The 11,352-nt window shown below is 41.8% G+C and overlaps 1 protein-coding gene and 1 pseudogene across 4 annotated transcripts in view; both read right to left on the reverse strand.

Annotated features, from left to right (window-relative positions):
* Positions 1 to 2,061, reverse strand: part of CDK20 (cyclin dependent kinase 20) — a 7,524-nt gene extending 5,463 nt beyond the window's left edge. For all 4 annotated transcript variants that reach the window (XM_081802725.1, XM_006733411.3, XM_031028261.2 and 1 more), the window contains exons 1-2: positions 1,734 to 2,061; positions 1,168 to 1,281 (exon numbers count right to left, since the gene is read on the reverse strand). In XM_081802725.1, coding sequence (XP_081658851.1) covers positions 1,168 to 1,281; positions 1,734 to 1,808 — 189 coding nt within the window. In that variant the 5' untranslated portion in view covers positions 1,809 to 2,061. The remainder of the gene's footprint in view (positions 1 to 1,167; positions 1,282 to 1,733) is intronic.
* A 4,391-nt stretch (positions 2,062 to 6,452) lies between these two features.
* The window catches only part of LOC102737574 (protein transport protein Sec61 subunit gamma pseudogene), a 5,636-nt pseudogene continuing 736 nt past the window's right edge, over positions 6,453 to 11,352 (reverse strand).

Raw genomic sequence — 11,352 nt, forward strand, 5'->3', positions numbered from 1 at the left:
GGCTCCGGTCAGAGCTGAAGGTGGCCGGTGCTCAACTCTGGAGGGTTTTACGGTAGAAACTTCCGGGCTGCTGACTCGGGTTGAGGCCCCTGTCCCCAGCCTTCTTACAGGCCCTCCACCTCTCCCACACGTGGGCTGTCTGCATGCCCCTGGGCTGTCCTCAAAAAAATTCGAATAGCCTTACTGCTGGTTTTCAGACTTTGAAGGCAGCACAAAATCATTTCACAGATCACACACATACATTCAGATAAAGCACAGAATTATAAAGAAAAAAATCAACAAAAGAAAAATCCTATCAAGTACAATCAACCTTAGAGCACATTATATCAGACTACAACAAATATGGCATGTACTAACACATATTATATATATATACACACACATTTGCATACAAAACTAGGATGACATATTTTTAGATGTGTTTTATAAGCAGTTTTACAACATGCTTTTTTGTCATATATCCAATATATCATGGACATCTCCAGAGGATAACAAACAAGCAGGACACGACAGGACTGTCACTCCCCAGGGATGAGAGAAAGCACAGCGAAGAGCTCTGAGGCTGAGGGTGAATGTGTCCCTCCCCGTGTCCCCACAGCGCCTCCAGCCCCATCACAGCAGAACAGGGCCACGTGGGCCCTGCTGTCTCTGTGCATCTCCCCTACTGCACTTAAGTTATCAGAAGCCCAATCGGGGCCCATGCCCAGCCCAGGGTAGGACCTACGGGTGGACCCCAAGTTAGGACATCTGGACTCCTCAATCAGACCCCAGCCAAAGCATCCACGGACCAGCTGTGTGCCCACAGCTGGTGGATGAGCCTCCCCGCCTGGCCTGAGAAGGGGAGATCCTGAAATCGCCCTTGCAGAGCAATGGAGAACTCAGAATGAAAACGAACCCAACAGTTAACCTAGCCTGGGGAACAGAACAGAAGCTCAACAGAGGCAGTTATCATTATCATTACAAATCACCAAATGTTTTATGAAAAGAAGTCAGTGAATAAATGAATGAATGATGAGAACAGGAAGAAACAAGTGGGTGAATAAGAGGGAGTGAGTGCAGAATGACGTAAGTGGGGGACGAGGTGGACAAGACAGGGAGTAAGGGAGGGGTGCCGGAGGAGCACAGGGAGGCTGCGGAAAGGGGCCCTCCGAGCCCAACCCCACTCACGTGCTGATTGTCCTCGATCTCCTGCAGGGCCTTGATCTCCCGCAGGGCCTGGTTGGGGATGCCATCCTCCAGCCGCCGCAGAGCCACCTTCTTGAGCGCCACGATCTCTCCAGTCTGCGGGACAGAACTAAGACACTGCCACCCGTCCAGGGCTGGGGAATGGGGTGCGCCGACGGGACAGGCGCCATCTGGGGGGACGCAGAGGCCCGAGGTCCTCTTGGGGGTGGGAAGCGCCCCCACCCCGATCTGGAGGGAAATCAGGTCCAGCCTGGGACCCAGCTGTTGCAGAGCTGCGCGAACAGCTCCGAGACTCTAACGCCACGCTCCCTGGGGCACTCGCGGGACGACTGCGGTGGCATCGCGGGTGGGTGGGCATCTGACCGCAACCTGGACGACCCCCACTGAAGGGGGCCAAAGTGGTGGGCGCACACCACGAAGCGGGGCCGGGAGGCGGGCGCGGCGGTGCAGACGTGGGCACGGAAAACGGGGGTAAGGGGGTCTTTCTCTCGACCAGGAACGGCTGGAAGCGAAGGCAGGCCTGCGCGCCGCCCCGCGTGCCGGCTCACCTCCACGTGTTTGGCCTTAAAGACGATACCGTGCGCGCCCTCCCCGATGCGGCCCAGGATGCAGTACTGGTCCATGCCCGCGCCGCCGCAGGCCCCGCCCCTCCCCGCTGGCCCGACGCGGCTGCCTAGCAACGGGCTGTCTCTCAGCGCCCGGCCGAGTGGCCGGCAGCAGCTGCGGACGTCTCCGGGCCTCGTCTACGCCTTCGCCGGTTCCCCGCGGCCAGGCCGCAGCCCAGTCCATCCGGGGGAAGCCATCGTGCGCGGAGGGCACCAGCACCAGGGCGGCGGAACAATGGCGCCCGGTGCCCCCTCCCCGCGCCTCCCAGACGTCACGTGACCGGCGCCGCCGGGGCACGCAGCGGGGGGCGTGGCCGCGCTTCCTGGGGTAGAGCTTCGCGGCCAGGTGGGCGGGGAGGGGCGGGGCCGCGATAGGCGGGCCTCGCAGGTGGGAGGGCGGGGCTGCGCGTCTGGGCGGGGCCTCCTTGGAGAGGCGAGCGCAGCTCGGTCCCAGCAGGCCCCGCTCCCCACCTGTATCTGGTCATGCGAGCTTCAAGGACACTCTGGAGCCAATGATGATGGGAGCCCGGTCCAGGGCCAGGTTGTGGAGGGAGCGTCAGTGGGGCCTCCCTTCTGGAAGGTCAGTTGGCAACACACAGAGACATCTTTTAAAAAGTTCAAACTCTGACCAGAAGTGCATGTCTAAGGCTTCTCTTGAGGTAACATTTGGAGGAATTTGCATGAGTGATTCTGAAGAACTGCATACCATCAAAGGATGTTGACAAAAAACACAAGTTGCTCTTAAACCCCTGAAAAGATGCTCAATCTTACACACAAGATAAATGCAAAATAATCTACAGTTTTCCGCCTATGAAATGACCAACGATCCCACATCTAAGTCCATTAGCCAGGCTATGGGAAAACAGGAGCTTTTATACATTGCTGGTGGGAGTGTAACTTGTCATGCTGACAAGTTACAGATGCATATCCCTGGACTCAGCAAGTCCACTTCTAGAAATACCCCAACAGATATACTGCACACATGTGAGATGACCTGTGCAAAGTTACTCATTGCAGCATTGTGTGAACAGCAAAAAATTGAAAACACCACAGATGTCCATCAGTAGAAGACTGCCTAAATGGTGGTACACCCATCCAGTGGAATATGTGGCCTGATGCTTTTTTATGTGCAGTAGTAAGAAGACTAAGATACATTGTTTAGTTAAAAAGGCAAGATGCAGAACAGACCATACAGTGTGCCCCCAGCAATGTAAAGAAAAGAAAAAAATCTAATGTCTGTTTATCCATTACAATATATCTGCAAAGATACTCAAGATTTCATAATTGCAGTTACCTGGTGAGGGACTGGAAGGACTGGGGACAGGGTAGGAAGTAAACTCTTCACCGGGCCTTTGTATTCTTTGAGTTTTGAACCATATCATTTATTAATTTTTCAAAAAGGTAAATATTTTCTAGCTCAGAAGTTCCACCTTTAAAAAACTGCAGAGGAATGCCTTGATGTGCATACAAAGATGTTCACCCTGTTTGATGATAGCAGAGGCCAGAAAATAACCCAAATATCCCATGGAAGAATGGGTAGACAAGTTATGGGAGTACCTTAGAATGGAATATTTTATAGCTATTACAAATGGTGAGGAAAAGGATGTGGCATGGGAAAAGGATGGTCTTCAAAAAATAGTACTGGGTCATTTGAAAGGTCATATGAAGAAAAAAATGTGTATTGACCCAAACCTCACACCATACACAAAAACTGATTCCAGATGGAGTGCAAAACTAAATATGGAAGGTAAACAATGAAGTTTTAGAAGAAAACAGAGAATCTTAATGACTTTGGGTTAGGTAAAATTTTTCTTAAAGAGATTATGGAAAGCACTGAAGGGAAACTGAAAGCACTAAAATGAGAAATTGGACTTTATCAATATAGTAAGAACATCTGTCCTTCAAAAGACACCACTAGAGAGTGAAAAGGAAAGCCACAGAAAGGGAGAAGATACCAAAATACATATATATGACTAAGGCTCCTATCTAGAACTTATAAAGAACTCTTATAAAATAATTAAGAAGCAGACAACCTTACCAGAAAAATGGGCAAAACCTGGAGTAGGCACTTCACAAAAGGCAATACCCAAATAAAATAAATGTTTGACAAGGTCTGTGCTAACTTCACTGGTCATCAGGAAATTTCAAATTAAAACCATACTTTTACTGGGGTGCCTGGGTGGCTCAGTCAGTTGAACATCCGACTCTTAGTTTCAGCTCAGGTCATGATCTCAAGGCCGTGGGATTGAGCCCAGCATCAGACTCCATGCTCAACAAGGAGTCTGCTTGTCCCTCTCCTTCCCTCCACTCATGCTCTCTCTCAAAAATAAATAAATAAAATATTTAAAAAACTCAATTTTACTGTAACCACCCAGAATCATTTAAATGAAAAAGACAGACAATGCCAAATGCTGGCAAAGATGTAGAGCAGCCAGAATTCTCATACACTGCTGATGTGAGAGCAAGTTCAGACAACCACTTTGAACACTATTTGATACTATCTTTTCAAACTCATGTGGAGATTTTACATATTTATAGATAGATGATAGATACACACATACACATATATATATATAATCTAGTAAGTCCATCCCTAGGAATATAACTTGGCAGAAGTGCATATATGTATGTTCCCAAAGGACATACAGGTTCATAGCAGCACTCGTTAATAGCCTAACCTGGAAACAACCCAAATGTCTACAGTAGAATGGATAAATTAACTGTGAAATATTTCCCCAATGGAGTACTACACAGTAATGAGAATGAAGAAAGCATCACCACTGGCAACAACATGGATGAATCATAAACACAATGTTGAGGGAAGAAGCTAGACACAAAAGAATGTAAAATGGTGTAGCCACTGTGGAAAGCAGCATGGTGGTTCCTCAAAAATTAAAAGTAGAATTTCCATATGATCTAGCAAATCTACTTTTGGGTATATATCCAAAAGAATTGAAAGTGGGATCTTAAAGAGATATTTGTACACCTATTTTTATATCAGCATTATTTACAACAGCCAAGAGGACGAAGCAACCCAGGTGTCCATCAACAGATGAATAGATTTTAAAATGTGGTATATATGTACAACAGAATATTATTTATCCTTAAAAAGGGAGGAAATTCTGAAACATATTACAGCATGGATGGACCTTGAGGACATTATGCTAAGTGAAATAAGCCAGTCACAAAAAGACAAATACTGTAGGATTCCACTTATATTCATAGTGGAATTCATAGAAATAGAAAGTAGACTGGTCAGTGCTAGGGGCAGGAAGGGAGTGGGTGAGGGAAATAAGGAGTTATTGTTTAACGGGTATAGCATTTCAGTTTTGCCAAATGAAAAGTTCTGGATATTGGTTGCCCAGCAATATAAATATACTTAATACTACTGAACTTTACAATTAAAAATGGTTCAAAAAACAAAAGAAATTATTCAGATGGTAAATTGTATATTTGTTTTTTCTCCACAATGAAATTTTTTAAATTAAAAATCTAAAGAGAAATGAATGGAGTGGGGCGCTTGTGTGGCTCAGTCGGTTACACATCTACCTTCGGCTCAGGTCATGGTCCCAGGGTCCTGGGATCGAGCCCCACATTGGGCTCCCTTATCAGTGGGGAGTCCGCTCCTGTCTCTCCCTCTGCCTCCCCACTCATGCTCTCTCTCATGCTCTCTTTCTCTCTCAAATAAATAAAATCTTAAAAAAAAAAAATGAATTGAGTATGAGGGACCTGTAGGACAATAATAGTGCTTCTAACATTTAGGAGAGGAGAAAGAGCACAGGGCTGAAAAAACATTAGAATAAATAATGATAGAAAGCTTCACAAATTTGGGGGGAAAGATAATGTACAGATTTTAGAAGCTGAGTGAACCCCAAACAGAATAAACTCAAAAAGATCCATGCCCAGAAGCATCATAATCAAATTTCTGGACACTAAAGGAAAAAGAACACTTGAAAGCATCCATAGAGAGACGATACATTGCCCACTCAGAGTACAATGTCCCCAGTGGCTGTGATTTCTCACCAGAAGCCACGGAGGCCAGAGAAGTGGCACCATGTTTTTCAGGTGAATTCCATATCCAGTGAGAAAATCAATCAGAAATGAAAGGGAAATGAAGATGTTCTCAAAGGAAGGAAAACAGATTTTTGTGGTTAGCAGACCTCACCTAGAGGAATTGCTAAAGGAAGTCCTTGAGACAGAAGGGAAATGATAACAGAAGAAAGCAGGGAATGTTGGGAGTGAAAAAGAAGAGTAGAATGGGTTAATATTTGGTGAATATGATAGATTCTTCTTCTCCACTTGGGTTTTAAAAATTGATATTTGAAAGCAAAAATTATAGCATTGCTTGAAGTGGTTCTCAAAGTAGTCATGGACAATATTAAAAAGGAAAAGGAAAAAATGCTTAAAAAAAAAAAAGTAGTTCACAGGAGCCAACCAAAAGAGCTCCCAAAGGCCACCGCTGTAACTGTTCGACCAACGAATTAAATAATGTGATATTGGATTATAGCCCCAAGTATAAAGTAAATGTCCATGGGTCCATAGTAATATAAATAAATGATTGAATAAATAAACAGATGGAGGATAATGGAAAGAACCTTATGCAGGAGAAAATAATTTAGGTAGATACTCTGATCTCAGAGGTATGGCATGACTCCCCACTCCTTAGTGCGGGTGGTACATTTTGTCTTCCTGGCAAAGAGGACAGTATGGAAAGGGAGTAAAAGGACTATGCAGGGGAGACACCTGACAGGAGACACTCTCAGCCAGGAGATCAAGGTCAACATCACTAGTGATAAGTTGTGCTGATGGTACGTATCACTGATAGGTGGAGAGAACAGAACTTTACCTCTGTGGTCTCCACCCACCAACCCCCGCAAACCCATAACTTCCATGTAACCAGGAGAAAAACATCAGGAAAATCCCACCTAGGGGGCAATCTACAAAAATACTTGACTAATACTCCTTGAAACGATCAAGGTCATCAAAAGCAAGGAAAGTCTGAGAAACTGTCACAGCTGAGAAGAGCCTAAGGATAAGTAACAACTAAAAGTGACTTGGTATCTTGGATGGAAACCTGGAAGAGAAAAAACACATTAAGTTAAAACTAAGGAAATCTGAATAAAATATGGACTTTAGCAATAACAGTGTATCAATATTGTTTATTAATTGTGATAGATGTACCATATTAATATAAAATGCTAATAGGAGAAACTGGGCTTTAGGCATATGCAAACTATGTATTATCTTTGCAGTTTTTTGGTAAATCTAAAACTATTCTGGGGCGCCTGGGTGGCTCAGTCGTTAAGCGTCTGCCTTCAGCTCAGGTCATGATCCCAGGGTCCTGGGATCGAGCCCCACATCGGGCTCCCCGGTCCGTGGGAAGCCTGCTTCTCCCCCTCCCACTCTCCCTGCTTGTGTTCCCTCTCTCGCTGTGTCTCTCTCTGTCAAATAAACAAAATCTTTTAAAAATAAAATAAAATAAAACTATTCTAAAATTTTCAAGTTTCCTTTAAAAAACAGATATATATATAAAAACACTAATCCAAGACAGCCAGAGTGGTTATATTAAAATAAGGCAAAGTCAACTTCAGAACAAAGAAAGCTACCAGTGTCAAAGAGAAACATTATAATGATTAAAAAGTGTCAATTCATTGAGATATAATCTAAAATGTGTATGCACCAAGCAATAAAATTGACAGAACTGAAAAGAGAAATAGACGTATCTTCAATTATAGTTTGGGACTTTTACACTTTTCTATCACAGTAATTGATAGAACCACCAGACAGAAAATCAGCAGACATAGAAGAACTAAGCAAAACTATCAACCAAGTACCCCCAAGAGTGTGTAGATGTAGACAAGCTGATTATAAGGTTTATACGGGAAGGCAAAGAAACTAGAATAGCTATTTTTAAAGTTTATTTATTTGTTTTTAAGCAATATCTACACCCGTGTGGGGCTTGAGCTCACAACCCAGAGATCAAGAGTCACATGCCCTTCTGACTGAGCCAGCAGGTGCCCCAGAATAGCTTTTTTCAAAAGTGTTGAAAAGGAAGAATAAAGTTGGAGGGAGGAACCACCCTTCTCAATTGTAAGGAGTTGTATATAGCCACAGTAATCAAGACAGTGTGGTAATGGCAGGCAAAGACATACATAAATCGATGGAAAAGAATAGAGAGTCCAGGGATAGAGCTAAAAAGTATGGCCAAATTTTTTGTTTTGTTTTGTTTTCTAAATAGAAATATAATTCACATACCATAAAATTCCCCCCATTAAATTGTACTCTTAGGTGATGTTTGATATATTCACAAGATTTTTAAATATTCACAAGATTGCAACCATCACCACTATCTAAACCAGAATATATTTTCATCACCCTCCAAAAAGACCCCCTCCCCATTAGCAGTCATTCCCCATTCCCCTCTTCTCCCAACCCTGGACAACCACTAATCCACTTTCTAGCTCTATGAATTTGCCTAGTCTGGACATTTCTTATAATCATATGATATGTGACATTTTGTGTCTGACTTCCTTCACTTAGCATGTTTTCAAAGTTCATCCATGTTGTAACATGTATCAGTATCTCATTCCTTTTTTATGAATAAATCATATCCATCATATGGGCATACCTCATTTTGTTTATCCATTCCTTAGGTGATGGACATTTAGGTTGGCTCCGCTTTTTGGCTCTGTTAAATAGTGCTGCTATGAACATTTGTGTACAAGTTTTTGTGTGAAATTATGTTTTCGGTTCTCTTGGGTATACATGTAGGGGTAGAATTGCCTGGCCATATGGTAACTATGTTTAACTCTTTGAGTTGCTGCCACGTGGCTGTCCAAAGTGGCTGCACCTGTTTACATTCCCACCAGAGGTGTATGAGAGTTCTTATTTCCCACATCCTTGCCAACACGTTGACCATCTTTTTTATTTCAGTCACCCTAGTAAGCATAAAGTGGTTTGATTTGTATTTCCCTAATAACTAATACTGTTGAGCATATATTTATGTGCTTACAGGCCATTTGTATATTTTCTCTGGAGAAATGTCTGTTCAAGTCCTTTCCCCATTATCTATTGGGATATTTGTCTTTATATTGTTGACTTGAAAGAGTTCTTTATGTGTTCTGGATGCTACATTCTTATCAAATATATGATTTGCAAATATTTTCTCCTATTCTGGGAGTTATCTTTTTAACTTTCTTGATAATATTCTTTGAAGCACAAATTTCATCTTTTTCACTTTCTTGATAGTGTTCTTTGAAGCACAAATTTCATTTCACATTTCAAGCATAAATGAAAAAAAGACATGATGCTTTTGCTATAGGCATCATAGTTAAGAAACCATTGACTAATCCAAGACCACAAAAGACTTAAATTTTCTTCTAAGTGTTTCATAGAGTTAGCTCTTACATTTAGGTCTTTGACCCATTTCGAGTTCATCTTTTGATGTGGTTTGAGACAGAGGTCCAACTTCATTATTTTGAATGTGGATATACAGTTGTCTTAGCAGTATCTGTTGAAAGGACTATTTCTTTCTTTTTGCATTGTCTTGGAACCTTTGTCAAAAATCAGTTGATCATAATATATAGGGTTTTTTTCTTGACTATCAATTCTATTCCACTAGTTTTTCTATCCTTATGCCAGTATCACCCAGTCTTGATTACTGCAACTTTGCAATAAATTTTGAAATCAGGAATGTGAATCTTTTAATTTTGTCCTTATTTTTCAGGATTGTTTTGGCTATTCTGGGTCCCTTGCATTTTCATATGAATTTTAGGATCAGCTTATTAATTTCTATAAAAATGTGAACTAGATTTTGTAGGGATAGTAGTGTATCTGTACATAATTTGTGGAGTTTTGCCATCTTAAAGATATTAAGTCTTCTAATCCATGAAGATAGGATGCCTTTCTACTTATTTAAATCTTCTTTAATTCCTTCAGTGATGTTTTGTAGTTGTCAGTGTAACATTGCTGAACTCTTTTATTAGCTTTTACCATTTTCATGTGATCCCTTGGTGTTTTCTGTATACAAAATCATGTCCTCCATAAATGGAGAGAGTTTTACATCTGTCTTTTAATCTAGATGCCTTTTATTTCTTCTTATTTTCTAATTGCCCTGGCTAGAACCTCCAGTAAAATGCTAAGTAGAAATGGAGAAATCAGACATGGTTGTCCTGTTCCTGATATTAGGGAGAAAACTTTCAGTCTTCTACCATTAAGCATGATATTAATTGTGGGATTTCCATAGATGCCTTTATTAGGTTGAAGAAGTTCCCTTCTATTCTTATTTTGTTGGATATTTTTATCCTGTAAGGGTTTTGGATTTGTCAAATGTGGTGGTTTTTTTTTTTTTCTTTCTGTGTCTATTGAGGTTAGCATGTGGTAAATAGACACAGAAAAAAATTCCACATGCTAAGCTCAATATTCTTTATTAATATGGTATATTACATTGCTTGATTTTCTTATTTTGAACCCACTTTGCATTCCTTGGATAAATCTCACTTAGTCATATGTATAATCCCTTTTTAGAAAAGCATCCTTAATTTTTTAGAGCAGTTTTATATTGACAATGAAATTGAGGAGAAAATACAAAGTTCCCATATATTCCCTGTCCTTACAAACACACAGCTTCCTTCACCATCAACATCCTGCTCCAGAGTGGTACATTTATTAGAATCAATGAACCAACACTAATACTTCATTATTATTCAAAGCCCATAGTCTACACTAACAACTACTTTTGGTGTTGTACATTCTATGGATTTTGACAAATGCATAATAACATGTACCCACCATTACACTATTATATAGAATAGTTTCATTGCCCTAGAAATCCCCCGTGCTTATCGTATTCATACCCTTTCCACTAACCCCTGGCAGCCACCAAACTTTTTACTGTCTCCATAGTTTGGGCTTTTCCAGGATGCCATGGAGTTGGAATTGCACAGTATGTAGCCTTTTTAGATTGGCTTCTTTCACTTAGTATTATGCATTTAAGGTTCCTTTATGTCTTTTCATGGTTTGATAGCTCATTTATTTTTATTTTTTTATTTTGAAATTGTTTTAATATACAAAACATCTTTGGGGAAAAAATGAAAGAAAAACACAAAAAATACAGGAAAATTTTTACTCCATGAGCTCAAATCCTCACTTGTTCGCCAATCCCCAAGATGAAAAACTCTTTTAAAAAAGTATTCAGGGGTTCCTGGGTGGCACAGTTGGTTGAGCGAACAACTCTTGGTTTTGGCTTAGACCCTGATCTCAGGATCTTGAGATCAAGCCCCACATTGGGCTCTGAGCTCAGTGAGGAGTCAGCTTGAATTTCTCTCTCTCTCTCTCCCTCTGCCCCTCCCTGTGCTTGCTCTCTCTCTCTCTCCTCCTCAAAAATGAATAAATAAACCTTAAAAAAATTAAAAGGGGAGGGCGGAGCAAGATGGCGGAGGAGTAGGAGACCTGGATTTTGTCTCCTCTCAGGAATTCAGCTGGATAGGGATCAAACCATTCTGAACACCTACAAACTCAACAGGAGATCGAAGAAAGGAATAGCAACAACTCTCTGAACAGA

The sequence above is a fragment of the Leptonychotes weddellii genome, chromosome 14 (genome assembly GCF_054177405.1).
Source record: "Leptonychotes weddellii isolate Sample4059 chromosome 14, ASM5417740v2, whole genome shotgun sequence".
Classification (NCBI taxonomy): Eukaryota; Metazoa; Chordata; class Mammalia; order Carnivora; family Phocidae; genus Leptonychotes; species Leptonychotes weddellii.